Genomic DNA, 19,676 nt, shown 5'->3' on the forward strand with positions numbered 1-19,676 from the left:
TAAAAATGTGTTTAGTATTTGTGCATTTCTGGTGTAATTAAATTCTTCCAGGAAATAATCATTTAAAAAAAACAGAACAAACAAAAAATTGCCTTTTTAACAGTGTCATGATATATCGTACCGTGATCCTAGTATTGTGATTTGTATCGTATCGCCACATTCTTGCCAATACACACCCCTAGTGATGATGAAGACCCATGTGGCTCAAACTAAACAATTCAACCGATTCAACGTGTGAAATGTCAGCACAGCACTGCCTTCCAGTTGTACAGATTTATTTGAAGCAGCATCACATTGCACACAATGGTTCGTCATCCTCACCTGAATGCAACACTATCTTCAAGGTCCAACTACGATGTAAGCAGAGCAAAGCAAACAGATGTCTTAAAAGTGAAAAAAAACAAAACAAAACAAAACGTACAAACATAAGAAGCTACCAAATGCAAAGAAAGCTCATATCCAGAAATAAAAATAGTTAACATACACAGTGTTAATGTTTTCAAGAGCAGAAGTACAGTATATACAGAACACAGGATTAAAAGCAGACTACTATACAACTCTTTTCTACATTTACATTCTCACACACACAGGCTTAATTTCCAGAGAAAAATAAATACACATCTGATTTCTATTACACAACCTTTTGTATGTCTTAACACTATTAAAATAATTGTGTAATCATAAAAATCTGATACAGTATATATATGTACATACATTTTATGCCGGTGTGTTCGTCATGACGCACACATGCTGTTTTGCATTCTCTTGAGATTGGACCGCTTTCCTTCTGAGCCTCACGTTTGGTCTTTCTTCACATGCTGAAGATGCGTTTCTGCTGCGTCCCCCTCATTTGAACCTGTTCAGAGGGTTTCCTAAGAGCTCGGGGCACTGCTCTTCGCCCCTTGCGATCCGGTCGCACTTTCGGAACAGGTCGTAGTTGATCTTGTCGGTTATGACGCTGTCCTGCTTGTACTGCGGGTGCTTTGCGACGAACTCCCTCATCCACTTGGCCATGGTCATCACTTCACCTGTTGGAAGTCCGAAAGAGAACGTTGAGTCAAAGCTGCACGAATAGAAGTAGAGCTGCAACCGATTAATCGACTAGGTGCTTGAAGTCAATACAAAAAGTCCCGTTTCGATTAATCGACTCGAATTGATTGAAGGGAAATATTCTATTGCAGTTTTCCTGAATTGAAGCTTCTTTGTGCGTCACAATAAGCGTCCGTGTGAAACACAACAGTGGAACCAATGTTTAACAGCAGAGAAATGAAGGAAACAAAGCTTTGATTCAGGAGAATTGTGGTTGAATGATTTTTTCGGATCACTGAGTCGATTAATCGGTTGAAGCTCTAAATAGAAGGATCCCTAAAGTCACCAGATGATACAACAGGGTTTCTGCAGGTATCAGCAAATTTAATTTAATGCTCTTTTTAATGCCACTTTAAACAGATTTAATGCCCACGTCCAACTGCAGATACAGTTTTATATATAGTTTTCTAATGGTTTACCTTCGACAGGCTTTAAGCAGGTTCTGAATAGTTCCTCCTCCAATCACTTCTGCTGAAACTTGCATTTTCCCATTTTTCTGACATTTGCTAATATTCCTTCCACTCTTTCGCCACGGGAATGAGCACGCTTACATAGGCCATAAACAAGAGCCAATTAAAGGGGTCAGCCTATTAATCACACTATAATTACGACCAAAATTATTACATGTTTATATAATCAAAATAAACCATGAATAACAATGCTTTTTTTTTTCCCATCAAGTGTATTTCATTTTTTAATGCCTCTGGACATCAAATTTAATGCTTTTAATGCCATTTAAAGACCCTAATTTTCACCAAACCTATTTAATGACTTTTAATGCTTTTTAATGACCGACATAAACCCTGTACAAAGGTTTGGAAAGAAGTCTGAGAGTGTCATTTGTGCTGTAATGGTTGTGTGGGAGATGAATTCTGTGTTTTATTTGAGTGTACAGGTCATTGAATTTAGGCAAAAGTATTTGCCAAAAATACTACTCACAGCATCCATCAATGTACAAACTTACAATGCTTCTTCAGTCCGAACAACCAAAAACAATCCAAAAATTACGGGCATATTTGAAAAGGGTTTTACCTATTTTTCAATGAACTGTGTTATTATTGAGTGGATATTATTTTTTCTGTTATGACATAATGTTTGTGCTCCATACCATGTATTTGGTGATGAGCAAATTGAAATAAAATGAAAAGATTTTTAAAAGTCCATCAAAATACAATCGATAATAAAATAAAGAAATCTTATGCTATGTTCCCACTGCAGGTCTTGATACTTCATTCATTCATTACAATTTAAATGTGACTGCCATCAGACTCATGTGTGAACAATCTAAGAATAAGAATACAGCTTTATTGTCAATGCAAATACTATTGTGCAATGAAATTTGGTTTAACATTGTGTAAGGTGCTCAGGTAAATACACACATCAGTTACACAGTCAAGAATCCATACAGTCCTGAAGTGACGTTGCAAGTGCAGAAGAAGCGATATCACACAAAGCACATTTTAAGGAAGGAAATATGGGTCTTGCCTTCTCCAGTGCAGAATTGTGATGTCTGTTGCATTTCAATGACATGAAAGTTGAATGAAATGCAACATGACCATTCAAACTGAAGTTGCATTGCAAAACATCAGATATGTATCCGATTTAAGATCACATATGAAAGTAGTTTGGGTCTGATTGGAAAAAAAAAAAAAAGAGGAATTGGGTTTGTGCTGTTCAGACTGTCATCGGTCATATATGGGCAAAAAAGTCAGACTTGGGCCACTTTTCCCTGCTGTGTACATGTAGCATTAGTGTCGTCATGCTGTCCGTTAGTGTTTCTTTACCTGAGGCGCGTTTCTTGATGAGCTTCAGGTAGTTTAAAATGGTGCACCTGGTGTCCACGTCCACCTCCATGTTTTCCAGATAGCAGTTAAGGATTGGGATGAGGCCTTGGAAAACTCCCTCCTATTATTACAACAAAATCATACGAGCTATATTAATGACAAAATTAAGCTAATAATAACAACAACAAGTGCTGCCAGGCACAACACTCTCTCCCCCCCGCACATACTGTTGCTTTTTTTGACACCGATCTACTCTTTCATCCATATTCAATATTTGTTAAATATAAAAATTATTTATGTGGCAAGTTTTAAGTAAATTGATGTTTTTATAGACATTTGAAATTTCGCCCATTATAAGTAAATGGGAGAAGAAAAGAAGTTTAAAAATTAAACAAAAATTTTCAAAAACAAGCCATCACTAAAATTTATCTCCATACCTCTGCAATGTTTTAAGTAAATTCAGTTAAAATTTATGTTTTTATAGCAATTTGAAATTTTGTCCATTATAAGTAAATGGGAAAAGAAAAGATTTTAGAAATTCTCACAAAATTTGAAGTTTGATCTACTTTTCCCAAAAATGTTATGACATCTATTCTGGGTCACTGGGAATCTACAGGGGTTGGACAAAATAATGGAAACACCTTAAAAAAATCAACAAAATATAATTTAATATGGTGTAGGTCCGCCTTTTGCCGCAATTACAGCCTCAGTTCTCCGAGGTATTGATTCATACAACTTGTGAATTGTTTCCAAAGGAATTTTAAGCCATTCTTCAGTTAGAATACCCTCCAACTCTTTTAGAGACGATGGCGGTGGAAATCGACGTCTTACTTGAATCTCTAAAACTGACAATAAATGCTCAATAATGTTGAGGTCTGGGGACTGTGCCGGCCATACGAGATGCTCAACTTCATTAGAATGTTCCTCATGCCATTCTTCAACAATTCTAGCTGTATGGATTGGGGCATTATCATCTTGAGGTGAAGGTGTTTCCATTATTTTGTCCAACCCCTGTATAAACCCAACTTGGTATGAATTCAACCAATAGTTTTGTTGCTAAAGTGTTAACAAACAAACTGAACCAAAAACAACACCCACTGCTTCCCCTTCAGGGGGTGGGTAATAATACTAATACTAATAAAGTGGGAGGCGATCCTTACTTTTCCGTTGATGATTGTGTCAATGCTCATCAGCGTGTACTCCTCGTTGCCACAGTCCGTCTCCAGGCCGTTTTGTGCAGAAGCGGTGCCATCAAGGCCTGGGTTGCAGCCTGTTGGTGCAGAGTAAAAATATAATAGCTTCTGATTATATTAAAACTGTAGGAGGTGGAAGTCAGTGAAAACATGCCAGAATGTAGAAATACACCTTTGCAACTCTCTCTTCTTTATGACATTATTTTGTGTTGTTACAGAAAAATGACAAATATCATGGTTATGGGAGCTGCCATGTTGCTGTAAACAGTAATTAAAACTGTGTTGGAATGAATCTCTGCAGCCTTTTCTTCTCAGACCACTTGGTAATTATGGGATTTTTACCCAACAATGACCAACTGTCACCTCCAAGCTTTTGTTGAGGTGCTGTTGAACGCACCTTTAAAGATGTCCTTCCTGAAGTAAAACATTCCCTCTTGGACAGCATTTCTTTTCTGGGCGACCTTCATGTTTTCATCCACCTGTTGAAACATGAGTGTTTCTGTTGTTAGACGCCAATTCACGTGACTTGACAACGCATCAATAAAAAGCTTCAACTGCTGTTTGCACCTTTGACAATGGAATTAAGAAGTCCAGCTTGTAGGACAGGATCACTCTGGTGAGCAGCACCACAAAGACCACATAGGCAGCATTTTCAAAGTCGGTGAGCTGCACCTGAAAAAGAACAAACACTGTGTAAAAACTATCAATCATAACTCAACCAACAGGGCTCCTACAGGTTTCTACAAGTTAAATTTGGGACTTTTGAAAACTACTTTGAACAGAATTGAATGCCTATTTCACAGCCATACTGGCAAAAATTCGTGACTCCTAGAATTCAGGAAAATGTATCTATTTACTCCAGTGCCTTGATTCCCATTTCCCTCACTCACTTCTCACCAAAGGCTGCCAACTTAGCGATAACTGCCTCCTAATTCCAATATAAATTTTTGGGTTGGAACTGGTCAAACTGAGCAGACTGACATTAATTTCTTTGCAGCTTGGACATTTCCCAGACACATTTAAACAGCAAACAAGTTTACGGCAACATAAATTAAGACCTATCATGTCATATTTAATACCTTTTAAAGACTTTTTTAAGGTACTAAACACAGATTTGTAAATTCAAGACTTAAGACTTTGTAAGACCCCATGGGACCCCTGCAACCATAAATCAGCAGCTATAGTGGTTTGTACCTCCATGGGACGAAACTCAACCCTCCAGCCAATATCAGAATTCGGAGGCGGCGGTTTGAACCTCATCGTCTGCCAGTTGGTCGACTGGAGGTTCTGTTTGAAGACAAAGTTACATAAATGCACGTCACATGAAGCACGGACCACTTTAACCAATCCAATGTCTTCTTCAGGTGAAAACAGCCAAACTCACCTCAAAGTGATCAGACTCGTTCTCGTCATCCAGGTGGATTTTCTCCTCAAATACAGAGAGTGGATCTCTGATGAACAGATGAGCTATGTGTTGAGCCAGCAGCTTGTCGATTCCTATAAACACGACTGGTTAGTTATTTCTGATAACATATCCAATGCACTATGTCTGTATTCATTAAAATGAAAGTACCTCCGGCCAGCAGCTGTTTGTAGATCTCCTCATCTATCGTCAAATCGATGTCGTTGTATTTTTCACCACAGCTGGAGAGGTAGCTGTCGATGGAGTCATACCTTGATTTGAAGATTCTGTATTTGTTATTTTTCAACGGCTGCGAAAAAAAAACAACAAAGAAATGATTTATTATTTTTATTTTACACACTGAAGGATAAATTTCACACAAGTCAAAATAAAAGATTGAACAAAGATCTAAGGTGTTGTGGAGTTTACGATAACCAGCACAAGGAAAGACTGGCTTTTCTACTATTCTAGTTCTACTTCCTCCATGGAGGTTATGTTTTCACTTGTTTGTTCTGCTGTTTATTTGCATGACTACACAAGGATGATCAGATAGGTTTTAGCAAAGCAGAACTCATGACATTTATGAGCAGCCTCGGGAAAAAAGGTGGCTCTCTCAGCAGCCACTTTTACCGAGATGCTGAAAAAAAGGTGAGATGGTGATTCCACCTTTTTTCCACCATTGACTGATTTCCACAGCCGAGCCAAAGGAGTAACAGAGGGGAGACAGGCTGGAGTTTTACACAGCAGACCTGTGTTCTGGAATCAAAGGGACGGGGATGCAGCGCAGTGTATAGTGTGATGTATAACTTGCACGTCGGAAATACCCTGAGCATAGTGGTGTTGCTAACCTCTCCAGAGTCTTTCACTGTTCCACAAATTTTAGCATGAATAGAGTCCTCCACCCGAAGTGACAACAGCTCGCGGTCCTCAGCGTCTCCCCAGTTCGACATCTTTTTGGTTGTATTGATGTTTGTTTACTGTAGATGGCCAGTGCTCATTTTTAAATCCCCCAGCGCGGGGGTTGCACATGCAAAACTTCATCAAAACAACACCTTGGTTGCAGAGAGAGGCATGTTCTGGAATCATGATTCCACCTTTATCATGGCTCTGTTACTACCTTCAGAGGCCTTACAGAGCCGTGACAGAGTGGGACCAAATGACCCCACCATTTTGGCATCGTTCTGAAATAAAGGCGAAATATTCCCATAACAGAAGTGCTGTGTAAAAGGGGCTAATGTACTGACTTCGATGTTTACACCAGCACATTTCATCCAAATTCAGTCACAACTGGTGAAAGTGTCATAAGCGTCATATTGGCTGAGAATCTTGTTTATTAAATGAACCCAAGATGGTGCCCCTTTTGTAACAACTTCCTGTCCCTGTCTTTTATACCTATGTTAAGTGTTTATAAAATGACTACCATGACTTTTATGGCCATCTGCTCACCTTCAGTCCACGTTCTTCCTGTGTCCTGTCATCCACTGAGGCGGAAATAACTCCCCAGCGACAATCAATATCTGACACATAGCCTCTGTAGAAGGGTGACGCGGCGCTCAGGGCCATCTGATAGAACAGAGCACACGGACTTTAACAGAAGTGCTTCAAACAGTTTTGCAGATAAAAACCATTACTGAAGAAACAAAACCATAGACTTTTGTGTCTGACTCCATTATAACAAAGCCATGACAATATCATACATGAACACCTTACTCACCACTGGAGAACAGTGATAAGCTCTTCATGCAGTGGCTATTTTAAAATGATCTGAGTAAAGGCCTGCATAAGTAGTTATATAACAGCCCTTCTAAAAATGAGGTCAGGTAAATAACCATAACACTGGGTAACGAGTGTTATTTATCTACTCACCACAATAGGGCAGAATGTTGCTAGTTGGTCATAAAGGTATCTTGCCTCATCGATGCTGCAAGCTTGGAATGTAACCTTCAAAAACACAATAAAACCTATGCTGAAGTGCATTTATACATTACTCATTGTGACCGTGAAGTTCCAGCTCCACTAAATTCAAATGACGGCAGGTTGTTGCACCACCTGATTTACTTCATTGTCTGAAAATAAAGGGACAGTTCACGTGCTCTGTCTGCTTCTTCAATACCTGCAGGCAGCAGTTGCCCATGCCGAAGCCCATGGCGTCCATGTAGATGTGGTCAGGCAGAACCGCTCTGGCTGCTTCGCCGTCGTCCTCAGGGAACACCTCCACGAAAGGAGACGGAGTGCACTTGTCTTTAAAGACTGAAACGTAAACCAAGATATTTATTGAGATTATGATATTTACTTAGACTATACAATAATTTTAGTCACTTACTGTTAATTACTCACCGTACTTAAGAGATTATTTGTAGTTTTATTGTCGAGTTGTGGATAGGCAGATGCATAGTGTATGTTTATTTTTATATTTTTTATTCTACTTATCTTAAATACTCTTGATCATTTCACTCTTATTCCACTGTTCTTGTACTCTGCTGTTGTAATGCTGCCATTAATGAACCGTTTTAAAATATTTCACTGGTCTTTGTTCATACAATTAAGAAATTATCAAAGTATACATTTATAATAAGTCTTACAGGTCACTTTTATTAAAATCCTGATGGAAAATACTTCCTATTGAAGTAATTCTCATTAAAGGGATTATATGTAGTATTAATATTTTAAGCTCTCAACATCAGGGGGAAGTCATGTACACACTTAGGATGAACAAAATCACAAACAAATCAACGCTATGTACCCACAGAGTGTATCACTCTCTGAATAAAAGTATAAAAATTATAGTTTCCACACATATATAAAGGTATCATTAAGTTTTTTCTTCACATGCTGTGTCAACTGTTAGTTTACATATAGCTCTGTTTTCAGACAGAAAACTGCCACATGAAAATCAAAATCACCTTGTTTTGTGCTCTAATTCTGCAGCTGCACTATGTATGGTTTCAATCATCCAAACAAGGTAAAAAACATCTCAGTTTAATCTGAATTGAGGATCAGCAAATGGAAAACTTAATAATGTTATACCTTCATGAACATCATAATGAAACTCCACTGTGTAGAGGAAACGCCATGATTTCAGTATCAAACTCTATTCTTTTCATTTAGAGCTGCGTCCAGTGATGAAAACAACAGCAGCGCTTATAGCTTTTATCATATTGCTACTTCTACGACTATTGGAGTATGAGACCAGCAGACTGACTCACTACTCCCTCTAGTGGTCACGTAAATCCATGAGACCCTGGGTGTAAGTATATTCGGTTTATATCTGTACAATCCAATACATTGGCATCTTTGGCAAATTCTTTATTCTAAACATTCTAATGGTAATTAAAAAAAATATTTTAAAGTACAAATACTACATACAGCCCTTTTAACTGAATTACGATGGTGTTTATTCCTTACTTGGCACATTGATCACAACTTTCTCTCCTCTTCTGTGACGTACATTTCTGGTGAGGGTGCTACAAAAAAAAGGAAAAATAAATAAATAAATGTACATAAATAAATAATAAAACACACAAATGAACACATTCCATAAACAGTACATTCCAAAAGAAAGGAACTGGAGGACCCTGTATAGTTGCATTATGTTTACTGTGTAGAGTGCTTTAGCTTAATGTTTTATTGCCACATTTTACAATGCAGTGAAGTCCAGTCTGTGTTCTATTGAGGCCAACCTGAATCTCGGGTGTCTGTTGATGGCTTCATCTGGGAAAAACAGTGACTTCGACACTCCCTTCTCAACAGGTGTCGGCCGGCACTCTGGTTTGGTAAAACCTGGACAACCTAACCTACACAAATATCAAATATCAGAGGTCAAATATCAACACATGCAAGACAAATGTTCACTGCTTTTACAATCAACAAGAAGCACCATGGTTTTATGAAAGTGTAAAAACTCTGCTCCATCAAAATATGGATGAGGTTTTTCTGATTTTCACATTTGCTATTCAGGCTGGTTATATAAAAAATCAATTCAATTACTGACAAAACCTTTTTTAGACACATTTCTTGCTCAAAAACAAATCAAAATACAATCTCTTTATTTGTCAAACTATATTCCTAGGTTTTCTCCACAAGTTTAAGGCTGCAGTGCAGTTCTTAAACCATTTTCATATCCATGTCGTACAAATTAATGTAAAATCAATGTGTAAAACATTAAATGACTTTTTAAATATAATGGTTAAAATGCACATCTTTAGCTGGTTTTTTCCACCAGTTTTTTGGGTGTTGTCTATCGTTCCTATCATGTTTATACACATATGGTAAGAATATCGGTCCAATTTTTTATTGAAAAGAGTACCAATGTATTGCATGACAACAACAAACTCTCCCATCTCTTCACCTAACCCTCTCAAAAACCTAAGGAAAACCCTTGATTCACTGTAAATATGTTTCTCCAGTCACTGCCAATCAGTGGGTTTTTAAAAATAAAAAAAATAATAATGAAGTGGCTACTGCCACAGTACTGTGGGACTGTTTTCTCATTTGTCTATTACCACAGAGCCTATCAGCGCCCTCGATATATCATGCGCAAACTGGTAACCTTTCACCCTGCTGCCACAGTACTGTGGCAATAAGCATCACACATGCCGTGTGCCTATCCGGTTACAGGAAGCTGCTTTGTGCACCTATTCACACTTGCAGTTTCAGAGTGCAGGCAAACAACATGACAAGTGGCGACTGTTTTGCCTCATACGAGGAATTTGCCCTGGTTTTTGCTGAATATAAATCAGCCACCAAGACAACATTCAGAGTGCAGAATTCGGATCATATGATTGGCTCTGTGGCAATACACCAACCAGTATTTCACGCCACAGTACTGTGACAGTAGCCATTACATAAAAATAAAGAAAACCAAACCTGTACAAAGCAGGAACTGTGGACATGGCTCTCTCCCTCTTCTTAATTCCCTTTCACTTATCACTCTTATCTTTTATTCTTTCAATTTTGCTGCTGTTATTTTACCTCTAAGTACTTTTCACATAAAGATGCATTTTTTTTTTAACTCTTAGTGTTTGTGCTTTTCCTATTGTAATTGTGTTTTCCTGTCATCACAGTAAATGTCCCTGGTGTTGAGCTAATAAAAGCTTATCTTATCTTATAGAAAACATTGATATAAAGAGAAAATTGGTAACATCAGTGTCCACACTAGGCAAAATAAATGAACAAGTGAACAAAGAATCAGGTTTTTGGCCTCATCTTCCAGCCCTCATTAAAACAAATGAAAGCAGGTTAAAACGAGGTCAGCATAAACCCCAGTACCTTGGGAATGAGGTGATGGTGCAGAGCGTCTCGTTGTGGTTCAGGACAGATGAAGCCTCCCGTCGTCGCTTCCCCATGTTTCCCTCCACAGTGTTGAACTCGGACATCGTCCCGCCGTACGGTTGCCCTGGAGTTCCTTCAATCATGTAGCTGCCATATTCAGGCCTCCAAAGCGTGGGGTGACTGCGAAAATATAAATATGTTATGGAAACATCTCACTCTCGAGGCTCATTAAGGCAGAAGGAAAACACTACCTCGGTAACCTTTCTGATTAAATAAACTGACCTTCTACTTTTCCCTTTATCGCAGGTTGCCCATAATCTTGGCACAGCAAACAAACGCAATGTATTAGTGCCTCACAGTGTGCTCTTTGGTTTGTGCGACAGAGGGGCAGTAATGAGGAATGCATCGGCTCTACTATTCCCACTGCCACTGGTATTTCCCCTGGGTGAAGTCGGCTCCACAGATTTAGACCGACGTCATGTGCAGATAGAAAACAAAACACTCACGAGCTTGTACAAACACATTTCCACTGCCCGCAGAGAGTTCCTCTTCACGTTTTTAAAGAAATGTTCTGACGGTTCGGGCTTGCACAACAGCATTCCCAGGAGGAACTCCGACTGTTTTCACTGTCAAATGTGCCCCCGGGAAAACAGCATACATTACCTTTATGTGTGAAACCAACAGAGTGTGAACTCCTCTTAAAGTTTAGATGGTGTTTTTGTAACCTTCAGTACTTGCACATCAATTGCTGCATGCAATATGAACAATAAATGAATAAAAAGATGTAAAAATCAATAGTCATATTCAGACACTGCCTCTGCTCCAGTAAATTCTATATAAAAAAACATACAATGAATAAACACATTAGTTATAACTGCAGTAGCGTCACAGCAAAAGCAAATTACCAGTAAAAAAAATATCACATTACCTCTATATTCCACCATGAAAACAACTTCATTGAGCAGCTCCAGCCTGTACTAATGTCAACATCACGCGGATTTTTTTTTGTTGTTTAAATAAAACCCTTTTTGTCCTCAGTCAACACTGTTCCTTTTTCAATAAGTCAGTCTCATTTGACCAAATAAAAACATCTGTGTGAGTAAAATGGGTGTGTTAGAATAAATACCTGTCTGTTTACATTACCCATCATTAATGGGAGTCATTCTCAGCAGCTCTATTCACCTATTACAACTACTTTTCATATGATTTGAGATGAACATTTGTAAAGTTGCAAAAAAGAGAAAATGAATTAAGAGTTTAAGGTGAGTAAACTAAGGTGTGTTACAATGGGGTTACACATGGCTGTAATAAATGAAGTAGAAGAAGTAGCTTTCCATCTAAAAGGGCCTTGAGGCAAAAGCTACTTCAAAGTAGAGTTATCTATCTATCTATCTATCTATCTATCTATCTATCTATCTATCTATCTATCTATATCTATATCTATATATATATATATATATATATATATATATAAATAGAATTAAAATGATTAACTGAGGCTCTCTCAAAAATCACGAAAAACACCTGAATAGCAAAATTGTGATTATTCCTCTAAAGATTTTTCCTGCACAATGAAACCTAGACACACAACCTGTTTGCTTGTGATATATTAGCTGTGAATGTGTTTCCCCAGTCACATATGGCATGGAGTTTTAATAAAAGGAAGGCTATTTTAAAGTGTAGTTTTCAGTTCATGTAGCAAAAACAGTGGATTAAAAATCAGAAATTGTCCAAACTATTGGCAAAATAAAGAAAAATTTTTTTTTTCATAATCACATCTGTTTTACATCAATTGTGCTTTAAAATGTTTTTGTGAATTTTACTGCTTCCATAACCATTTTTAAGCATGCAGCAACTTCAAAATATGCATTTAACAGATTTACAGAAACAAATTGGAGTGAAAACCATCTAACAATATGAACTTGATTTAAAAAACAAAAAACATACGCATGTGAGTCATGGTTCTATCTTTTGACATGTGATAGTTGCAACTGCTCTTAGAAGAATTGCTTTGAAATTATTTATTCACTTAGTTAATGCATGGACTGGTCATAAGAAGACTGTTCGTCAATTACTTTAAGTGAAGTTCATTTATAACTTACCTACCCTCATAGAGTTACTAATTTTCCAAACTGTCAGTCATTTAAGAAATTGCAAGGTTTTCGCCTGTTTTTTCTCCTCGGGAAAAACATCACATTAATTTACACTCAATTTAAAATAAACTAACATGAAGTAACTCAAGAGGAAACCGGAGGTGCAGTGACACATTATTTTCATGTGCAGACAGCCTCAAAACTGGCAAAAAACCCAGATAAAGTCAGAACATTACGGAGTGGTTGACACTGGGAATGAGGAAGCAAAGTGAAGCCTGAAGGAACACATCAGAATGAAACCTAGTCGACTGATCTAGGTGTGATGAGCTGATGGCGTTCGTGATGACAGCTCAAAGCTTCAGCCTTGACAGGAAAACTTAAGGCTACGATACTAGAAATATACATGACTTCCCTTTTCACACATTTGCAAACAGTGCACAGGTACAATATCGCTTTTCTTTCTTTTTTTTTTTTTTTTTTTTTTTAAGCGTTAATGTATGCATTGCTTTGCAATGTTTGCATTATGTCATGTGTTGAACGTCTTTTGACTATGTATTATCAGAGTTAAATTCTCTTTGCCTGCTTGTTTTTTTATTTTTTTGTTGGCTGTAAAACACCATTCTGATAACTGCGACACAAATGAAGCTTGTGACATTTATTATTATCATTACACTACCACAAAAGTCATCTGTAAATCTGATTTTACTAGACTGACTGTTCAAATTAGTAGTTTAATCATATTGTTAAAGACAGTATACAACTACCAGTTTAAATCTGTTTTTTGTCTAGTGGTGTTCAGGCTTCTGCCGGTTTGTACAAGACTCTGACACATATTTGTTCGTAACATCTTCACAAAACAACAAAATCATCTGACCAGCAGCAGGAAAAACAAATAGACTAAGAATACTTTATGACAGCAACATTTACAAAGCATGTGTTGAGCATCAATACATCGAACTCACTTCTTGTTTAATGAAATATCTGTTTTATCATCAATCACTGTTTTTCTTCCTGTGTCACCCTCCAAAATAAACTTCTGTGGATGAAGGTTGGGTGTGTAATAATAAAGTCTTCCTGTGTGTGATAAACACATTCTAGTCTTTTATCAACTCTGCAGTGTTGCTTCAAGTCATTATCATTAATATGAATAACTTTTAAGTCACTCTACTTCCTCATTATGACACAAAACAATCACACTGTCACTGCTGCAGATGTGGGAATGACTGAATGACATGATTTTTAGAAAAGGATGAGGAATAAAACCTCAAAATTTTTCCAATGATTGACTTCAGGCAGTAACTTCTCACCCAAATGAGGAATAGTGTGTGCTTATGAGCTAAATTGGGCCGTGAGTGATGAGATACACAACAGATAAAACACACAATAATCTCAAGTAATTGTCTTAGTTTAATAGTGTACTAAGGTATAGTTTTTTAGCTGAGTGTTAAGACATGTGTGGATAGTTTACTTACTTGGGGTTTATCTTTTCACCCTGCTCTTGGAGAGTTTCCAACACATCTCCACCATTCAGGACAAGTCGCACCTTCTCATCCTTGTCATCCAACTCCACTAACATATACTCGACCTGAAAATAAATAATTCAAAACAAACAGCATGCGAGTCGCGTTGGCGCACAAAAAAAAAACACTGCGTAACACCCAGAGCTTCACTCTTTCAACTTCTACACAAGGTTTTCAATCGGTGCACAAAAAGACACCTTTTTCAAGATCAGACTGGGACGCCATCACATCAATTCCAATTCATCAGTTATGTTTCCTTGACTTTGACTCTGCTACCCTGTAATCCCCTGTCTGAAAGAGGGATTAATCTATAACAACAGCATTCCACATTGTTGGAAATCAAAACACTTTGTTCAAGCTGCAGCACACGGACATTTGTGGACCAGTGGGCAAAAAGTGGAAATAAAAATTAGTGTGACATTCTGCAGAAAGGGCTTATGAGCAAAATCAATAGAAGGCTTTATTTTGAAGTTTATTCTCCAGGGAGTGGTTGAATAAAGCCTCATATTATTTTGTATTACTGGACAAATAGAAAGAATAAAAATGCATCTTTAGTTTGAGCCATTATCTAAAAAAACTGAGTGAAACAGGGGTGTCATGATCAGTTATGTCACTTATAAGTAGGCATAACAGGCCTTTTATCCAACCTAACAGCACCTGAACATTAAGACCTGCTTTTTCTAAGTTAAGAGCATTTCAGTTTTAATTCTACACTAATAAAATAGTGGTTTCATCCCCCTGATTAATAAAACACAGCTGTTACATCATACACAACCATCATGTCTGACAGATGAAGTCATATTTTCCACATGTTAGATGATTTTAGGTGAAAATCTGCTTCTGTCGGTCTTACCTCGTCGCCCCATTTCAGCACATCTTTCTGACGATCTTTCACCTTGTTGTAGATGTTAAGAAACTGGATGATGCCATGTTTCCTGATGTGGTCAGCACACTTCTTGGTTTCTTCCCAGTTCAGCGGAGACCCTTGTGACAGTAAACCCATCGCACAGACAGGCTACACTTCCCCGATGCTGCTTTTACTGAACTTGCACGCCGAGTCTGTGCTAGCTAGCTTCTTAGTCCAACTCGCACGGAGCTAGCATGAAGTCCCGGCGCAAACTAGCGGCACGGTGTGGGTCCTCAAGATGCTTTCAGGGACTCCACGGGATGGTTTCAGGTCTGTAGTTAAACGGCGTGGACTGTCTGTAACCTTTACCGTTCATCCAGTAGAGGAAGGCCCCTGCTCATCACTTGCTAACGTTAGCAACGCAAAGCAAACGCATGAGCTGATAATGCTAATGCCTCAAAACAACCGACGAGTTAATGAGTGCCGGCTAGCCTTGACGCGGTTAACGACCACGGACTGAACCCGTCAGCGTGCCGCTCTGTGATGGAATGACAGTGAGGTTGAACCGGTAGTAGGTCGGTTTTTGTCAAACCAATCTGCTTCACAGAGTCAGGCTGCGTTGCATATATGTACGCCCTCCTCATTTTACGCTGCCCTCGAGACACACGTGACCCCGTCAGGCGGAGCGGTGCGACGTCATGGTAATGACTCAGCATTCTTGACTCCACTCCGCCCACTGACCTGCCAATCAAAGCCTGCCGGTGGTGCGTTCAAGTACTGTCGAGAACAATATCCTATCAGCAGTGAAAACTAAGTTCAGTTCAGGGGCCACATGAGATCTGTTTGATGTCAGTTGGGTCGGACCATTAAAATAACAATATTATGTGGTGAAAGTAAAGCCAATCATTTTCATATGTTTTGGGACTGCCCTCATATTTTGCCTTTTTGGCAGGCTTTGAAGAAAAGCATGGAGAAAATTTTCAAAGTCCAACTTCCATTCACATTTGAATCTACAGGGTGTCCCATAAGTCTCCATACATAGGAAAAATAAACGTTTCTTGACATAAACCATTTTTATTTATATAATATGCTCTATATGACTGCCATTTTGTCGGGAACACATTTCAATGCGTGTCTGCTGAAGAACTATAAAGAAGAAATATAAAGAAATACATGTTAGAACCATATATGTATGGAATGTATTATGTCTCCTATGTATGGAGACTTATGGGACACCCTGTATATACTTGGGAAAAGAGAACCAGGGGATAACACATTCACAGGGTAAATATCTATTCAGAATATTGTCAGTCGCAGGTAAAAAAAAAATTTAAAAAAAGCCATCACTAGGAGGTGGCTAAAAAAGGATGCACCAAAAATGGAGAACTGGATAGACATTATACGTGACATCTATAGGATGGAGAAGCTGACTTTGTCTGTCAGACTTGATTCAGACAAATTTACAAAGTATTGGAAAAACTGGGTTGATTTTATAAGACTATTAAGAGCGGATTTTACTTGATCAGAGTAATGTACATTTAGATCCATGTAAACCCTGGGTTTGTGCTACACTTTAAATGCTCAATGTTCATCTTATAGAGGGGAAAAGAATGGAATGTGAAATATATGTGTTATTTCCCTTTAACTATATTTTGGGTTGCTTTGTATACTTTTACTATTTTTGTCAATGCTCCCCTGTTTGAGTATGTTTTGTGTTTTTGTGTTTTTGTTTATTTTTTTTTCTTTACACACATAGAAGTCATGTAAACTATGTAAAATGCTAAGATGATGCTGACTGAAAAAATAATAATAAAAAGATAATTACAAAAAAATAAAATAACAATATTAGAACCTATAATTAATGACAACTCCAAGTTTTTTCTCTTTGTATTACAGCAAAAATGTTGAATTAGTAAAACTATGAGAATGTTTATATTTACTAGCTATCTTTACACAAAAAACTGAATAAACCGAGCAACCATGAACAACCTGAAACTCCTTTGAAAAAAATAAGTGCAATTTTAACAAAATTATGCCTCAATTTATCATTTATACATTTTTATAAGTGCATACAGATCATAGTGGATCTACAAAGGTGCAAAACATTTAGTAACAGGCAAAATATTGTTAACATTTTGGATTTTGGAACTAACTTGAAACTGTAAGAAAAAAGAACATTTTAGCCTTTGGTTTTCTTAAAGCCTTTATATCGTCACCCAATGAAAGGTTTATGCCACAGCTGCCCTAAATTAAATTCATTGAGAAAATGCAAAATATCTTGTTTTCTTGTAGAATGCTACTTTTAAAAAGTGATTTAGTCCAAAAACAAATAATTTATTGGTTTTCGTTACCAAAAAGTACAATTATCAAATTTTCTGATAGGTTTTGTTTTAAGAAGCTCTTTAACCAAAATGGTATTTTTAATGCTAGAATACAATTATTATCATCTTCCATGACTTTTCCGTATTTACTGTTTTACAAAAAAATAGAAAAAAAAAGAAAAAAAAACAGTGAACTGCATTATTATTTCTTGATTAAGATGTCATATTGTAGTTATTTACTTGCATTCCTCAGCAGAAAATTTTGTTTTAGTGGTTGAATGTTGCACTTGATTAATTTGTGATTTGAACCCATTGAGCCGGCTCAAATTTGGGAATAAAAAGGTGAGTTCAGTTTGATATTCCTCATTGCTGTTGCTGCTAAAATGTTGAGAGCTTTCTGATAATTAAAGAGTCTGCATTAAAGCACTTCATGATCCTTAATGGTCTCTATAAACTTTCTTAAGCACTGTATGTTTTTGTATTTTTATAAAATTGCTGCTTACCATTTTTCTATGTGGATGTACTGTATGTGGCTTCAAGACCAGCTGTTTTCCAGTTCTTCTTTAAATCTTGTACAGATGGTGAATTGACAGTAAAGCTGCTTTCAACTTTAAAGTGCAAGGCAAGGCAAGGTAAATTTATTTATATAGCACCATTCATACACAAGGCAATTCAAAGTGCTTTACAAAGGCATAAAATTACATTAAAATCACCGAGAATAAAACATTAAACAAGAGGAGAGTGCAGAAAAGATAAAAAATAATGATGGAAATTAAAACAGGAATAAAAGACAGTTAAAAGAACAGACTAAAATTAACAATTTAATGTTAAATCAATCAAGTTAAAATTGTGAGTTGAACCTGAAATTGTGAGTTTCAGGTTTGAACTGAAAAAAACTATTCTAATCAAAGGCAGCTGTAAATAAATGAGTCTTTCACCTTGATTTAAAAGAACTGAGAGTTTCAGCAGACCTGCAGTTTTCAGGTAGTTTGTTCCAGATGTGTGGAACAAAAAAACCTAAAAGTTGCTTCTCCCTGTTTGGGTCTGACTCTGGGGAAAGAGAGCAAACCTGTGCCAGAGGATCTGAGCGGTTTGGATGGTTCATACAGTAAAAGGAGGTCACTGATGTATTTGAGCCTTGAACTTTTCACAGCTTTACAAAGTCTTTTAAAGTCTGTCCACTGAGGGACAGGAAGCCAGAGTAAAGACCTCAGAACTGGTGTGATGTGGTCAACTTTTTTGGTTCTAGTGAGGACTGGAGCAGCAGCATTTTGGATCAGCTGCAGTTGTTAGATGGACTTTTTAGTCAGACCTGTAAAGACACCGTTACAGTTGTCTAATCAACTAAAGGTAAATGCATGAACCAGTTTTTCCAGGTCCTACTGAGTCAAGTCCTTTAATCCTACAGATATTCTTCAGGTGGTAGTAAGCTGTGTTTGTAATGGTCTTAACATGGTTTTGAAAGTTGAGGTCTGAGTCCATGACTACACCCAGATTTCTGGCCTGACAACTGGTTTTTAGTTGTAACAGAGCTCTGTGCCGACTTTTGATCGCTCGTATTTTGGTCCAAAAACAACTACCTTTGTTTTGTTTATGTTAAGCTGAAGGAAATTGTGGCTCATCCTTTCATTTATTGGCTCTATACATTTACCCAGGACCTGTATGGGACCATGGTCACCTGATGACACTGAGATATAAAGCTGTGTGTCATCAGCATAGTTATGATAGCTTATTTTGTTGTGTCTTATGATCTGAGCCAGTGGAAGCATGTAGATATTAAATAAAAGAGGTCCCAGGATGGAACCTTGGGGAACTCCACGTTATTTTTCTCTGCTCATATTTAAAATTACCTATTGACACAAAAAAGCCCCTATCTTTCAGATAAGAAGCAAACCAGTCTAGTACTGTGCCAGAGAGTCCCCCTCCCAGTTTTACAGTTGGTCCAGTAATATACTATGGTCAAAGCGTCAAACACAGCACTGAGATCCAACAGTATTAGGACAGAGGTTCTGTCAAGCTGTAACATGTGAACACATTTCCTGTTCAACATTCTCTGTCATGTAAGCAGAGTAAGTTATATGCATGTATTATACATATTTGACTAGGTATTTATAAGCACTTTAACATTATGTATAACCAAAATTTGGGGAGCTACA

The 19,676-nt window shown here is 37.5% G+C and overlaps 1 protein-coding gene and 1 long non-coding RNA gene across 2 annotated transcripts; one reads left to right on the top strand and one right to left on the bottom strand.

Moving 5' to 3' along the window:
• Window positions 1-258: 258 nt before the first annotated feature.
• gclc (glutamate-cysteine ligase, catalytic subunit) lies at window positions 259-15,355 on the bottom strand. The gene is made up of 16 exons (XM_030155413.1): window positions 15,206-15,355; window positions 14,305-14,417; window positions 10,737-10,919; window positions 9,149-9,262; window positions 8,874-8,932; window positions 7,582-7,718; window positions 7,335-7,409; window positions 6,915-7,031; window positions 5,640-5,778; window positions 5,451-5,563; window positions 5,261-5,353; window positions 4,634-4,738; window positions 4,464-4,545; window positions 4,034-4,143; window positions 2,874-2,994; window positions 259-1,028 (listed from the first exon to the last, which is right to left on the bottom strand). Exons 1-16 carry the CDS (start codon window positions 15,353-15,355, stop codon window positions 847-849), a joined length of 1,893 nt encoding a protein of 630 aa, XP_030011273.1. The 3' UTR covers window positions 259-846.
• On the top strand, window positions 4,309-19,351 carry LOC115433860 (uncharacterized). Its single transcript, XR_003937436.1, has 3 exons — window positions 4,309-4,320; window positions 9,117-9,120; window positions 19,235-19,351. It is a non-coding gene; the product is annotated as an uncharacterized LOC115433860 (long non-coding RNA).
• Window positions 19,352-19,676: the final 325 nt, after the last annotated feature.

This window comes from Sphaeramia orbicularis, chromosome 15, assembly GCF_902148855.1.
Source record: "Sphaeramia orbicularis chromosome 15, fSphaOr1.1, whole genome shotgun sequence".
NCBI lineage: Eukaryota > Metazoa > Chordata > Actinopteri > Kurtiformes > Apogonidae > Sphaeramia > Sphaeramia orbicularis.